This window comes from Opisthocomus hoazin, chromosome 4 (assembly GCF_030867145.1).
Source record: "Opisthocomus hoazin isolate bOpiHoa1 chromosome 4, bOpiHoa1.hap1, whole genome shotgun sequence".
Lineage (NCBI taxonomy): Eukaryota > Metazoa > Chordata > Aves > Opisthocomiformes > Opisthocomidae > Opisthocomus > Opisthocomus hoazin.
The window spans coordinates 74,975,391-74,991,130 of NC_134417.1; the positions used below are offsets into that span (position 1 = coordinate 74,975,391).

General features: G+C 41.6%; 1 protein-coding gene across 14 annotated transcripts in view; it reads left to right on the plus strand.

Annotated features, from left to right (window-relative positions):
* Positions 1–15,740, plus strand: part of KIAA1217 (KIAA1217 ortholog) — a 374,019-nt gene that overhangs the window by 339,349 nt on the left and 18,930 nt on the right. For all 14 annotated transcript variants that reach the window (XM_075419527.1, XM_075419537.1, XM_075419536.1 and 11 more), the window contains 4 exons: positions 6,212–6,387; positions 13,033–13,163; positions 13,409–13,556; positions 15,119–15,599. In XM_075419527.1, the coding sequence (XP_075275642.1) occupies positions 6,212–6,387; positions 13,033–13,163; positions 13,409–13,556; positions 15,119–15,599 (936 nt within the window). The remainder of the gene's footprint in view (positions 1–6,211; positions 6,388–13,032; positions 13,164–13,408; positions 13,557–15,118; positions 15,600–15,740) is intronic.

Consider the following 15,740-nt stretch of genomic DNA (forward strand, 5'->3'; position numbering starts at 1 on the left):
TTTGGACCCTGCTATGCTATGTGCTGGATAAACATGTTGGAAGAGCCATGTTCCTCCTCCATACTGTTTACATTTGAGACAGTTTTTAGATTCCTGAATAAACAACTTTGATGTCAAGAAACCCAAATGTAGCTGAGATTCAGTAGCTATGCATTAAGAGGGAGTTTGAGTCCTGTATTTGCAGAATCCAGAAGAATAGCCAACGTGAGCAGCAAGGAAGAAAGATATTTCAAAAGTTGCTGCAAAGGTTTGTTGTACCCTACTTACATTCACATTTTACCAGTACCTTCCTAACACACATCAACACCTCAAAACCTGCAAGAAAATAAGAACAATGAAGAGTTAACCAAAGTGTTCTGTTGACACATACCACCACACTGCAAATGTAAATATATGCTGTTCATCTCAGACACCGTGACAGTAAGCTTACGCAGCTGTACGGGTCTTCAGCCCTTCACTTAATTGGAAACTGAAGAGCACTGTCTATTGTCTCAGAAGATGTAAAGGGAGGTAAAGCAATTTCTTGTAATACAAAGTGGACAACAGGGGAAACTTCAATACTCTGCCAGTCCTCCTTGCCTGGAAAGTGACATCATGTGTTTGGTATTATAGGGCTGCAGCTACTGCTGTTATGACCAGGGTGGTTTTGGATACAGGAATCTCCTCTGATTTCCTCTTTAGTTTTAGAACAGAATAATGATAATACAGATCAGAATTCAGAACATGTTTTGCCTTCACTTCATTAACTACAGGAAATTGAATTATGAACCAGTCACAGGGCAAGGGAGCAGAAGGGTGAGGTAAACATCAGGGTAAAGAAAACGTGGCCAAGACTGAAGATGCTGTGACAAGGTCCTGTGCTCAGTTTGCTGATAATGAAGAGGTGGCAGAAGGTATTTGGAGCAAACAGTTGTGTCAGCCAGGTGACCTCTGCTTGTGATACAGTATCCATGTATTTACATTTCCAGTTTAGGGTGAGTATGGTCCTATAGCAAATGTATCTTTCAGAAAACTGTTCCCAGCAGTGCTGCCTACATGCCAGCCATGATGGTCCCCATCTAATTTCAAGACTCTGGCTTGGGCTCTCTGCCCTGGCACTTTATCTATAAATACGTGTTCTTCCACATTTGTGCTGCAAACCACTGCAGTCCCTCTGTCCTTCTGCAATTCCATGTGCCAAATGGAGCTCTTGGCAAACGCCTGCAGTCTGGCCATTAGCTGTGCTTAGCATGTGGCCTCATCAAGTGGGATGGAGGTTGCAGTGCTGTGCTGGAGCGCGTCACTCGCGCAGGGCCTGCTTACTGAGGAGGTGGCATTTCCCCAGCTGCACCTGGTCTCCACGGCCCTGCGCTGGGGCGTAACCTTTCCTTTGATCAAATACAGCATTATGGCCCATAGGAGTGAAGAAACTTATATCATCTGCCAAGGAAGTCTTGAGAAGGAAAAAAAGGACATATCCCAAATGTGCTCGTTAACTCTGGCTGGCTTCCCTTATATCAGAAATGATAGCAAATTCGGTGCATTGTGCCAGTAAGGAAGGGGGCAAATTTGTGATAGTCGGATGGAAGAACCTGTAGCTCAAGGGAAACTTCGGTTTATTACATATAAATTACATTCATGAGAGTGAGTTTTTGTTGTGGCTGTCCTGAGTGGGTGGAATTATTTTCAAAAAGAGCTCACAGTTTGTAGGGCAGCAAGTGAAACAGGTAGTGTTTTAAACTGAAGAGTGTTGAAATATCACACTTCAAATGAAAAAATTTTGCGCTGTGTTTTTTGGAAAATGATTCTAAGTAAAAGGGATAAGTATTTTTCTGTTTTTCCAGGTTGTTTGCATAATGTGTTTGACAGTACTTCATGTTTTTCACTTTCACTGTTTCTCCTGGGTTAGCAGTCAGTTTGTTCCTGTTTGTGTGAATTTTTCATACAGTGACAGACTAAAAGAAACGCTTCCAAAGAACTGAAAAAGATGGTTGCATGGGCACAAAAGTTGGCAGGATAACTAAGAAATAGAAACAGGACATAGAACTGCATTTAGTACTGTCTGTGGTTCAGTTTTCAATCAATGATGTCACTTTAAGCTCTTGCTCATTTCTTAATAGAATCAGAGAAACACATGACAAAAAAGATCCATTCATTCATGTAGCCTTTGTGCCAGCAAAATCCTGTTTTTAAAACATATCCAGCAGCAATTGATCCAGATGTATTGATTCACACACCAGTTCAATGCATAGGTTACCAGATGCAATCAGAAAGTTAAGACTGGTCAGTCAGTGGTTGGATTTTAACCAGAGATTCTTGAAATAAAAAGATTTCCATCATGGCTTTTGCTAGAGGTTAGGTACAATTCTTGCTACTCCACTAGCATCTTCCTTAAGTTCTTTGATTGTCAGAGATACTCAACAAAGACTAGATTCATGGTGTCGTTGAGTTTTTGTGATTGCCAGAGACAGGCTATAGCTCAGCCTGTGTCCTGAATGCATTTGTTTTTGGTGAGACTGGAGCCCATGATGAGTTCAGTGGGGTTGTTCTTTCTGCTCTCCCAGGTAATGAGAACTCTTAGTGGCAGGTTTGAACCAAGCCTTAGAGTCTGTGGTCACGGTATGTATCATTAGCTTATATGTACATTGGATTTTTTTTGTCTATTCCTTCCTTTCTTTAATTGAATACATTTTAAGAGAAAGCAGTGAGATGTGATTAAGGTTCAATGTTAGGAATGTGTGTGCATGCATGCTTTTCTTTCACTCAGTGTATTATTTGCAGGGAAATGAGTGCTGCGGAAAGGATAGAAAATGTAATAACAACACTGTCATAAGTGGTATACGATACTTGGTCTCACAAGTGTAACTTTGAATTAGCAATTCAAATATGTTTTGAGCTGCATTATAGAATTGGTGAGACTACGTTTAATCTATGCGTGGTAACAAACTTCAGGAATTAGATAATTAGATTCTACAGAGATCCTGAGCTGCAGGCAGTCAACCCCTGCTCATGGCTGTGCATTGCAGTGTGTGGGGAGGTGGGTGGCCCAGAAGCCTCTCCCAGCAGGGCCTGGGAGGCTCCCGCTGGATAGGTCGTGCCCATCTCCTAATGAGAAGCAGGACTGTGAACTAATACTTGGTTTTCCAGTTACCTGTCTCATAGATAATAATTGGTTCGAAGTGAACTAAACTGATTGTCAGATTATTCTTGAAGTGGGCACAAAAGGCGGTGCTGGGGTACTTGTAAGACAGCAGTGATAGATAGGGCTGGAGCAGCAGCCAAAGAACAGGGACAAGGTAGGTACCTGGAGAGATTGGTGAGGCTGGGAGTGAGGGCCAAGGGTGTGAATGTAGGAGAGGATGCTAGAATTCTAAAAAAGCATGTTAAATTTCTTTCTGTTTGATTGCTGCTTGCAGTTAGAAGTCAAGTTAACTCTAATTAGCAAGAAATTGCCATTTGGTGGTGACAGGAAAGCCTGCATTGCTTTTCCTTACATTTGGGCCCGTGACTTCGGAACTTGAATACCGTTTTGACAAAGTTGCCTTTCAAGTGTGAATGTCTAAGATTGTTTATTTGGCTTGTTTTCAAGCAAATTTAAAGTACAATAAGTTCTGCTCTGTGGAACCAGAATAACTCTGGCTTATCCATAAAATTTCTTCTACTTGAGAGGGTAGAGTAACTGGCAGAGGTGATCTGAGGGACAAATGGGGTGTGGACTTAGCCAGGGAGTCTCAGATCTGATACCTGCTGGCAGAAGAAAGGTAAGAATCAAGTTCAGTTCGTGAACGTGGAGATAAATGTACTGTAGCGGCCAGAGACTACCTCCTCTTCCTCACCCACAGCTCTCCCCCTTTGCTCCTGCTCGTCCTGCCTCATGTTGTCCTTTGGCTGGTGACTGCCCTGCTTAAACCCACAATTACTCCTCTCCACAGGTTCCTTCTCTTCTCTCTCTGCACCCATCTGTACCTTTCCCTTCTCATTTTCTGTCCCTGTTCCCCAAGGATGAACAAAACCAGGTTTTCCAGAATTAGCCAAGTGTTGCACGAATTTTCATACAAATGGCAAAACCATCTCTTTGATACCAAGATGAGTCATTTCACAGCCTTCAGGAGCTCACTCCAATCACTGAGGTTTGGGAGTCCTCAACATACAAGCTTTTTGAAATGTTGCTGAGTTATGTTTTCATTCCCTAATCTTGTTATCAGAAATGGATGAACTTTTATGACTGAAACTTTCTGTTCAAGTGCTGCATAAATGGAATTGAGAAGCATCTTAGCTGTGGGCACCACAATAAATATAGAATCCCCTATATACCCCCATAATAGGAAAAAAATGCACCTGCCATTGCACAAGCTCACACACAGATATACTCAATTTTGGTATTACTGGGGGTCGCTGTTACCAGCTGAGGAGCACAGAGGACTTAAATTCTGGACACCTGAGACTTAAGTCTGACTCTGTTACTGACCTTCTCACTGGCCTTGGATCAGCTGTTTCACATTTCCAAAGACGCTCCCCTGTGTCAAATTTCCCCACTTTTTAAAGACCTGTGAATAAACTATGACTAAAGTGTTACATGCTCATTCACTCATTTATTCATTCATTTATGTTTTTCTTCTTGAAAATATTGCACAATGTGAGAGATGTGTGTCTCAGATAGGTGTGCTCGCCTCGCTGCAAGAGGTTTTAATTTATCAGACCCAAACCTTAATCCCATAGTGGGGAAAAATACACATATGCACTGTCTTCAAAAGAATCCAGTCTGGTATAAAGCAGCTGACAATGTATATAAATTTGTGCTGTTTCAAATGTTTTACAGCTTCATTTTTTTCCCTAACTACTGACACTCACCTTCAGCTGAGTTTTGAGCTAACACCTCCTGCTCGGCACAGCTCAGACCCACCCCTCCCATGCACTTTCAGTGAAGTGTTACCCTCCCTCTCATCACAGTTGTGTCGCTAGGGAAGGCAGAGTCAGGCACAGGGACTGAAGAGTTGGAAGGGGAGAGAGGAGTTTGTTGCTCTAATTCCTGTACTGATTGGAAAGAATGACCTGGGCAAAGGCACTTTTTTCTCTGATTCCCGTGAATTCTCTTAAATCAACTTAAAAAGAAGTCTTCTTGCATTATACTGTCTTGTAGGTAACCCATTTTGGTGATTCTTCCTATTGGGCAGTGGATTTAATTTCTACGTCAAATGTGATTTGGCTGTTAAGCGATGTTTAGAAGACAGCTGACAGTTCGATCGCTAGTTTTAAAACTGGAACTTTGTCTCCCAATTGATACAGATGTTTTTTAAAATCTTACAGTAGGAGAAGACGGCTGGGCTAACAAGAGTTGTGTTCATGTTGCTTATATCCTAAAGCTGTGACTAGATGGAGCCCTGCTTATCACTTTGAATCTTCTGATTTGTGTAAGACACTTCAACAGACTTGGTTTGTGTGAGTGTGGGGCCTAGCTGCTCTAGGGCTACCCACAGAAGAGTACAGTCTAGTTTGCTTTCTTAGCTGTGTTTTGCTCTGCAAACTTAATATCAAGAAGAAAATTAATGCTTTAAATACTTCACATAAGGCTAAGAAAAGAAAGAAAGTGTGACTTTTACAGTGCTCAGAAAATTACCATATTATAAAGGGGTTTTTCTTGATGGGTAAGGGAGGTTTTATGTATTGCAGATGAGCTGCATGTCTGTACCAAATTACACCAGATGGCACAACCCTTCCTCTGCCACTTGAGAGACTGAAAAATTCCATTCCGAGAGCAGGAGTGCATTCCAGCCTTGTCCTTAATGCGTGGGATTATCCACCAGGCATGTATGGGCAGTGCGCTGCATGAGCTTACGAGATATGTGCAAAGTGGAAGTCAAGCTTCCGGCGTTCTTATGAGGCATGATTGATTCTTGATTCATGCTGGACTGAGCAGAATAAAGGGGTCACAATCCTTGCCAAAGTTATGCACCAAAGGTGGTGTACTGATCCCAACATCTTTTGTTCGTCAGCTCACAACTGGAAGTCAGATATACACGTTAGAAGTTAGTCAGACTCAGGCGTTTCTCACCCCCAACACTTACCTCGTGGAATAAGGTTTATAGGTAAAGTTAAAGAGGGAAAGAAGAAGGTAAAAACTCTCTCTCGCTGTAGGGCTGTGTTTATCCCAACCTATTTCTGAGCTCTGCAATGTATTCTGTTGCCAGGGATGTCAGTCAAGCAGGAAAAATTGATTTCTTTTGTGCAACAGCTGCAGAACCAGGAGATGCTAAGGGCAATGGTGAAGAAAGCAGAGCTGGAAATCAATGGCAAAATGATCGAAACAGTGAAGAGGCTGGAAGATCCTGTGCAGCGACAGCGCAACCTGGTGGAACAAGAAAGGCAGAAATACCTCAACGAAGAAGAGAAGATTGTGAAGAAGTTATGGTGGGTTGAGAAACCTCTTAGAATTTGTTGCTTTTGCCTGGCTTTTTCTTCCATAAAGTAGTAGCTTTAGTGAAAATTTAGTTTACTAAATCTTGAAACTTAAAGCTAGTAAAACTTTAGTGAAACTGCACCTGTGTATGCTGTTCTAGCTGTGTTTCTTTGTACTCATATTGGCTGTAAAACTGTGTCTGTGTCGTACAAATCACTGGTCCTGACTGGGAGTCCTTCTAAGCACAGCCCACTGGGTAAGTCCCACCAGTACAAAGAGTTTCAGCCTCTGCAGAAGTCCCCTGTGAAGGGAAGATGACTGTGAGGACCATGACGACCTCCATCTTCTGAAAGCATCCCTCCACCCTAGTTCTCCCCTTCAGCTTTATGTATTACGCTTTAGGGAAGGAGGAAGGAATTTCCTCACAAATAAATGGATGCAAAGGAAAGTAATGAGTTTGTCTTTAAGTGTGAAAATCAGATTTCAATAGTAAGTGCTTTGGCTGTTGAACGGGAGAGGTAGGGGAAGCTCATAAATAGAGAACTGAAGTTGACTTACAATCAGCAGTGCGAGTCTCCATCTAAAATTTACTTGCTGGGATTTCCATACACTTAAATGCAGGTAAAAATACTTTTGGTTTTTTGGTTGTTGTGTAAATGCTCTTTGTAAGACTCTCTTTTTCCCCAAAACTTTGGCCTACCAAGACTGGTGGGTCAGTTGTTTGTTTCAGTCTATGTTCAGTCATCAGGAGGCAAGATGAAGCAGAAATCAATAAACAATTTAACTAGTTCTAACACTCACATTCATAAGACACTATATAACTAATTATTTCTCCTTACTGCATTTAGTTCACACCTCAAGAACTGCTCGATAATAGAGTGAAACTTTATAGTCAGCTTGGCATTGGAAATTATGATTGAAGAGCCATAGGAGTACAGTTATTGACAGCTAAGGAAAGTAAAACTTTCCTGTTGATCAATGTGTTGTCAGATGTGTAAGATTTGTGATAAAAATGGTTCATCTGTAAAGACAAACTGGAATGTTACTAAAGGAGTGTGTGTTTTCTCTGAAGAAAAGTTTAATGTGTACTAATAGTCCATGCTGGTGTATCTAATCTGCTCAGCTGGTTTGTAGTCTTGAATAATGTTGTGTTGTCTTACGTAATTACCCTCCTGTTCATCACTTTATTGCTGTGTACCTCATTGCCTAGTTTCTAGATTGTTTGTTCTCTGCGGAAAGGAAAATTTGTGTGATGGCTGTTTGTCGCGTTGCCTTATAAAATGGAAACTGTGTGAGGTCAAGCGCAAATGGCATTTGTTGTTAGATGTTGTTAGAGCTGTTAATTTAGGATACGACTTTGGTTGCAATATGGTTCTGGTTTATCACTGTTTGGCATTTTTTCTTTTCACAGAGTTTCCGCTGCTTCTGTGGTACTTCATTTGTTAATGTTACAGAAAACTGTCCTGCTTAGATAATTCATAGGCTCTAAATGTTAGTTCAGCCCTTCTAGAGACATCTAGAAACAAACATTAAATCACAAACAATTATTTTTCCTCAGTTGTCTCCAATGAGATTTCCTTGTCATATATTTGCACGTCTGTGGGATCAAAGCCCCCCCAAAAAAGCACATCTGACAACAATGCTGTAAGTTCAACAGCTGATGGCTATTAATAACGAACAGCATACATCACAAAATCAGACAACAAATGTCACTGGCAGTATTCAGAAAAAGGTTAACATTCCATATAGGCACTTTCAATTAAGCTGATCCCAGTGCAGATGCATAAACAAATGCAAAGCAACAGGGCAGAATAATTATCATTTCTTAGTCTTTCGACTGTTGCCCTCTTGACTTTTCCTGAATCATAGGACTAAATCAGTAGGCTGGCTTCATGCAAGACAAGGTATCTTAAGAATTTCTGCAATACTTACAAAAGGATGTTTACTACTCTGAAGTGGTAAATCTCAGCTTAAAAATCTCTCCCTTCTGCAATTCTGAAGATTATCGCTGGGAAATAAAAAAATAAATGTATTGGCTGTTTCATGTTCTAAGCAGCAGAAATGTTGGTGTACATTTCAGAGCAAGTTTTCTGTTGATCAGCTGTTCATGATGGTGCCTACAGAAGTGTGGCCATGTGTGTCACAGCTGTAGCAGGATTACAATTCAGAGATATCTAATGAAATCTAAGGAACACTTAAACGTAGTGTTTGTTCACACTTGTAACAGTGAAATACATACTCAGAATTAACTGGGTATGTTTTTTTCTAACTAGTCTTTTGATCCAACATGAGAGATGTCATATGTGACACTTTTGGGGTTGTAGATAGACTAGCCTTAAAATTTACCATACCAAGGACAAATTACAATGATATGACACATTGACTAGTGAATAATTATGTTGTGAGGAGTATGCTACAGGTATGTCTACTATAGGTTGTAGATTCTTGTAAGCATTTTAATAGAGGGGGTTTTGTAAGCACAGTATTTAAATTGTAGCAGTCTTGGAGAGCCACTGGTAGCAGATACTTGGGGAAGGCAAGGATACATGGCAAAATGCTCAGAGCATATCTCCTTGCTTTTAATGACTTGTAGCTCAGGGATTTTCCAAGTCAGAGATGGTATCTTCATGTGCAAAAACTATGCACGGATTGTTTACTTTTCATGAACATGCATTTTTTAAAAATTGTGTAAACTTTGTTGAGTATAGCATCTAGGTGCAGTGAGTTCCACAGAGTCATTCTTATTTGGGTAGAAAGAAACTAGTTTTTTGTTGTTTTTGAATCTTTCATGTGTCAATCAATCCCCAAACTCTTAAAATGTGCACGGCAGAATATTCACCCTTTCCATGCTAGTTGCAATGTTACAGACGCTCCCCTACTCCGTTTTGTAATCATGCCTTTTCCAGCCGGAAAAGTCCTGGTCTGCTTAGTTACTCCTCTTGTAGAAGTCATTCTGTACATTTTGTCAGCCTATTGACTTTCTGCATGCCCTTTCTAACTGTAGCGTATCTGTGAGATGGGAATGGGGAGAGAGGAGAGCCCTGCAATGGCTGTATCTGCTGTAGGCATGCCATGACTTCATGCAGTGGCGTGGTGATCATTCACCTGTCCTCATGTTCAACGTGAGCTTTCCATTACAATTCCCACATCTCACAACGGTTGATTATCAGTTCAAAGTTCATTACTGTGTATAAAAACTTTGGGTTTAGGTGGGGTTGTTTTTGTTTTTACTTTTCCTCTTCACATGAGCATTACTTTACATTTATTAGAAGTTAATTTAATCTTCGGTTTCTTCCTAGTCAATTAGTATCTGGTGGTCCATGTGCAGGCCTCAGCAGTCACAATTCATTTTCATTCCCCTGAATAATTTAATAACCTTTTGAGATTTATTATACTATTAATCTTCTTTTCTAAATAATTTATAATATGTTGAAAAGCACCAGCCCTAGCACTGATCCCTGTGGAACCCACCAGCAAACTACATTCACTGAGTAAGCTGTTCATTGATCCCTTCCCTTTACTTCCAGTACTTTATCGATGAGAGTTTCCTCTCTTGTCCCATGGCAACTTTGCTTTCTTGAAAGTCTTTGATCAAATACCTACTGAAAGCCTTTCGGACTATAGCTTTTCCCCATGCTTTTGTTGTTTCCTTGTGTATTGGTGAGGCTTACCTTCTCCTTACACAAATCACATTAATTCCTACCTAACACAGCATATTTATCCATTGATCCACTAATACTTTATTCGTTATTCTTTATTTTGGTATCTATCAATTATACCAGTCTAGGTGTTCGTCTCACTAGAGTACAATTCCCTGGATAGCTCCATCCCCTTTAAAAAAATTTATTTGTATCATCTATGACACTTTCCAGTACTCTGGTGGCAAAGCAATGTTAATCAAGAAGTTAGATGCTTAACACTAATACTCCGACTGTTTCACCCTTGAGTTGCTATTGAACTCCAGGGCAAATGCCATCTGGCCTGGGTGATTTGTTGCTATTAATTTGGTCAATTCATTTTGTAACCTGTTCTACTGATACTGCAATCTGAGACAGATCCTCTGATGCTTTTTTGCCGAAAGAAAGATCTCAGTGTGAGAGTCTGCCTCGGCTCCGCTGTGTAAAACATAGGTGCAGAAAAAGAACTTATCTTGTGTTACCCTTCTGAAACTGCATTAAGGTGAGTGTCTTGTTTAACTGAGTTTGCTCAGTCCAATCTATAAAGCCAAGTTGTTTCCCCAGTTACAGAAAAGAAGTGCTGGAGACCGCTGGATCTGTTTCAAACTTCAGCTCCCGAGGGATGAAGTTTCTTTTTCCTTGCAGTTAGCAACAAGAGGCAGTGTAATACGGTATCCCCTGAATAGTTTCAGAATCAGTCGTCTTGTTTGATAGTATCACTGTGTGGAATCAAAGGGGTTTGTGATGACCCTTCCATTTCTGTTCAAAGAACAAAGGGGAGAGCAAGCCATTGTCTGCTACATGAAAGTCTTTCCTTTATCCCTACATTTTCAACAAGCAGAAACCTACCAAAACATTGTAACGTTGTTCTGTCTTTGTTCCTTTCTCTTCTTTCCACCCATGAACAAATTTAAGCTTCTACCCTTATCTTCCTTGTTGCCTGTTGGACACCAGCATCTGAGGACCTGCTTTTCCAGTGCTGATCTACAAAAGGGGGTTGGGGCTGGGGGGGTTACCCTGTGGTTCCCAAAGCATCCCTGCCTAGCCTGAGTGCTGGCATCAGGGCACTGAGGACAGGGAGGACACGGGGCTGGAGAACACGCACTGGTCTGGAGGGCAGGAGCCTTTGCCCTGTAGTGAGTGACAGAAAGCCAGATTCTTTTTCCAGCTCCTTCCTAGCCTGTATCAGTGCCCTTTGTTGCAGACACACAGCAGATAGGTGCATTACTGGAGCCTCTTCCACTGGAAAAATTCCCCGAGAAGTGTTCCCTTGCTGCCATCGTGTGGCCCCTTGGATTGTGTCCTGCAAGTATGCTTATGCTGCTGGGAACCATGGCTTCCCCAGTCCTTCTCAAGGCAGAGTCTTTGGGAGAAGTGGTCTTAAACTGTGAACAGGATCATTTATCTCCACTTGTTTATGATCTGTTCAGAAGCAGCTTATGCCTCTTAGTTCAAAATTGTTTTATAGTTTCTAAAGTCCTTAGTCTTTGGATTGAAATGAACTCTGTGCTGGGTGCACTTGGTATTCAGATCATGATACTATTTCTGTTTCTCTATATATCAGAAGTACTATTGTATTGCCATTTATTGTTCTGTGTGTGACTGTGCTTCCACTTTAAGTCGACCTAAATGCAGAATGGTGCTGTGAGGGATTTTGTGCTTTTTATCCCGTTACTGTCTACCTACTCCACTCTTTTCCTCCTCATGTCGCCTGTCCACGGAGATGCATCTAGGAAGTGGCCTGGCTGAAAATGAAGTAATTTTCTGCTGGATTTGCATGGTAGTGCTGGCACAAGGGAAATGTGTGGAAATGCAAGACCTTTGGATGGTGCAGGAGGCAATCTTCCCCTGCTCCTTTTCAGGCAATCAGCCCGTATCTTGGCTCTCTTACAGCAACTGCAGAACTGCTGCCTGAGTGGATACGAGAAATGAGGCCCAAAGTTAGGTTAAAATGAGTAGCCGATTTGTCAGCTCAGAGTTCGCTTTGCATTGGTTTCTCCCATGCAATTAAGCTGCTTCTCAGAATATTCCTGTCAGTGAATTTGGTATCTCAAAAGAGGCAGATTTCTCTTAGAATAAATATTCAGGATATGAGCCTTTTTAAGGTATTTGTATGGGTGTTTTTATAGTTGCCTATAATGCATTTCAGGATTTTTTGAGAAATTTCTAAGCTTCTGAGTGGAAACTACAGCTAAAGCAATGCGATCTCAACCTTAATTGGAAAAAAGGGGCTCCCTCCAAAACAAAAATGAAGTTTATGTGTCTGAAGTATTGTGAAAATTTATGTGAAGTGTGGAAGCACTGGAAAAAATATTAGGAAAGGTGATGAGGAAGCACCAGATGGAGCCGGAGAAAGCACAGGATAGCACTGGTTGGAAGAAACGTCTGAAGTGATTCTTTCTTGAATCCAAATGCTGAGCGAGAGCTGCACACAGTGCACACTTGCTGTTTCAGTCTGGCTGTTTGTGGAAACAAGACACTGTATCCTGTCTAGCAGGACCCGCAGATTAACAGGGTTACATCGACGGGCCATTAGTGCCAGTTTTGGGGTTGTTACTTCACTGTCGGGCATTTGTTTGCATGCCATCAGCAACAAGAAAGTGCAAGGTGCAAACTAGTACTGGATGTAGTGGTACAGTGTGTCTGTACCCTTCTAGGATTTGCATCCCAGAGGGCTGGCTGTCAGATGTGTTTCACCACCCCACCAGCCTGGAGGACAATATGCCCTGCACATCTGCAGCCTGTCAGAGAAAGCAAGGGCTTGGGCTAGTTACAAGCCTGTTCTTATGCTGTGAGCCTGAGTGTCCAGCAGCCTCACCTCCCCGCATGGTACCCTGCTGTTTTTTCAGCCTGTGGTGTCAAATTTAAAGATGCCACAGGTGAGCTTTCTGGTTTAGTTTAGTCCGTTCATTTACTTACATTTGATTATAATGTGAAAGTCCTGCTTACATTCTATGTCCACTTCTTTTGTTTTGCCAGTGAGCTGGAGGCATTTGTTGAAGACCTGAAGAGGGACTCCACTGCTTCCAGCAAGACAGTTACACTGAAAGATGTTGAAGATGGAGCCTTTCTTTTGCGTCAAGTGGGAGAAGCTGTTGCCACCCTAAAAGGTATGTATGTTTGCTTTTTATTTTTGGTTCTTCACTTTTAACCACAGTGGCTGAGAACAGTTTTGCCTTTGATCTGGGAGCATTAACTTTCACCTCCAAAAAAATTTAAAGTTGGTATTAAGCAGCTTGTTGCATGGCCCCTGGAGAGAGGCAGACACTCGACTATTTAACATTCATCCTGTCATCTGTTTCTCCCCACGACTTTTATAATTGCCTCTTGAGCTTCAAAGTTGTTATCTTTGCAGGAGAGTTCCCAACATTGCAGAATAAAATGCGTGCAATCCTCCGGATTGAGGTAGAAGCCGTGAGATTCCTAAAGGAAGAACCACACAAGCTAGACAGCTTGCTGAAACGTGTACGCAGCATGACCGATATCCTTACCATCCTCAGGAGGTGAGGGGTTTTTTTCTTCCTTCAAAACTACAGAATTTCCTCAAGTAGGGCTGGAACAGATTTTGTGTTTGCCCCTCTCCCCAGGCAATTTTGCGAAATGGATCTTGCTTGCAGTATTTTATAGATTCTTCCTAGAGCCCTCTTAAGGGAGATCAGATTAGCCTTTCCTGTGCTCTGTGCAGTGGTTCTGTTCTGACCAACAGCCCCAGTCAATGAATTGAAGCTAGCTCCCTCTGAACTCAGCACTTCCCCATGTGGACGTACCTGGATGAGAAAGCTTACAGAGTGGCAGCAGTCCCATATCTGAGCTAATTAACTGTAGGCATTTACAGCAATCTAAGATAACAGAAATATTCTCTGGCACTGAAAAGTGCATTCTCAAAAATGTAACACTAAGAGAAAGATTCTAAGTGGATAAAGATATCCTAAACCTTCTGAAAGAAAGAAATACTAATTCTTGTGAATTAATGCAAATTCTTTATTTTGTTCTTTGCAAGGAAGTTGTGTTAGAGAGAGCTGAAGTATTAGATAAAAGTTGTGTCCACTAAGTGCCAGTGTTTAGCTATGTTTTTCAGAATATATGAGCAGTAGCTGACTGCTGATTTACATGAAGCAATAGGCATTGGATTTAATTCCTGCTAAAAAACAGTGAATCAGGCCAAACTGTCAGTGGTGGTGGTTTCAATTTTGCTTCGATTACAAGAAAATGTAAGTCATAAGCCTATTGTTGCTACCATTATTCTAAAGAATGTAGGGTTGTCATTGTTTCCGTATGTCCTGGAGCATATGTAAAACATATAAAAATCCAAGAAAGGATTTGCCAGTACTAGCAGATGGATAAAATGGTTTATGTAACAGGTCTTCTAAGAGTCATCACTTACTTTTCCATGTAGGTAAACATCTCATATTAGTTATGGTAACATTTCATATTAGTTTCCTTTACTTAAAAATGACTCGTTATTTCCTGTATCACTCTGGGGGAAAAAACAATAAGCTATACATGCCAAAATTTTACCAAAAGTAATTTTTTGCAGCGAAATTATGTATTAAGCCTTATAAATTTTATTTCAGTAATGGAAAAACTGATGGCATTTGATGGCTAACTACACTCCGAAGCTCAGCTATTTCACAGCTAGCTGTCAGAAATAGTTGACTCTTTACATCCTCAGCTCATTCTACTCCAGACTCTTCATCCAGGAACATGTTGTTTAGCTAGATACAGTGTATAAACTTCAGATCAACTGATCTCCATTCTCCCCTTAAAATCAACCAGCTGTAACTCATGGTTTGGTCAAAAAGTGCCAGTATATCCATGAAGGTTTGTAAACATTGTAGAAGGCAAAACCGTCCTAATTAGAGTGGCCTCCTTAAAACTCTGAGTCCCTGATGCGGAGAGAAAGCCGTAGAATCACACAACTGAGAGCATCAGGATGAAAAAACACCATTTTGATGTTTTTGATATAGGTGCTTTTCCATTGCATAAGTTTATTGTTAAGTATTACTCATGACTCGCCTGTGTGCTAACCATGTGCCATGTTGTTGTGTTCCACTTGGCTGGGCAGACATGTTACAGAAGGACTGCTGAGGGGTGTGGATCCATCCCAAGCCCTGCAATACTCTGCTATGGAAAAGGCCACAGCAGCTGATGCTCTGAAAAACCAGGAGGAGCTCAAGCAAAACCTTACAGCAATCACATCAGAGTCCCAGGTGTCATCAGTCAAGTCAGAAGTTGTTCCCTTCTCAACAATGACGGTCCATCACGTGCAGAGCTCGCCTGTTGTCATCCATCAGTCTCAGCATTCATCAGCTCTGGTCAACCATGCTCAGGGTTCACCCACTGCAGCCAGCCACAGTGAAGGTGGGCCGGCAGGTAGCCACCTCGCAGCCACCCTACCAGCCCCCCCGCAAGAGCCCGCAGGAGGATCCCAGTCCACACAAACCATGCCAGCACCACAGATCTCTGTCAATGGCACCACCATGCAAAGTCTTTTCATTGAGGAAATTCATAGTGCAAGTACCAGAAACCGAGCTGTATCAATTGAGGTACGGTGTATTCTACTCAACCAGTGGTCCTCTCTTGGGGTCTGAGCAACCAGTCTCACGCTAGAGACTGCAGGTGGGGTTTTTCAAATGCATTCTGGGGATTTATATGCTTAACCCCTAACTACACCATGAACTTCTGAA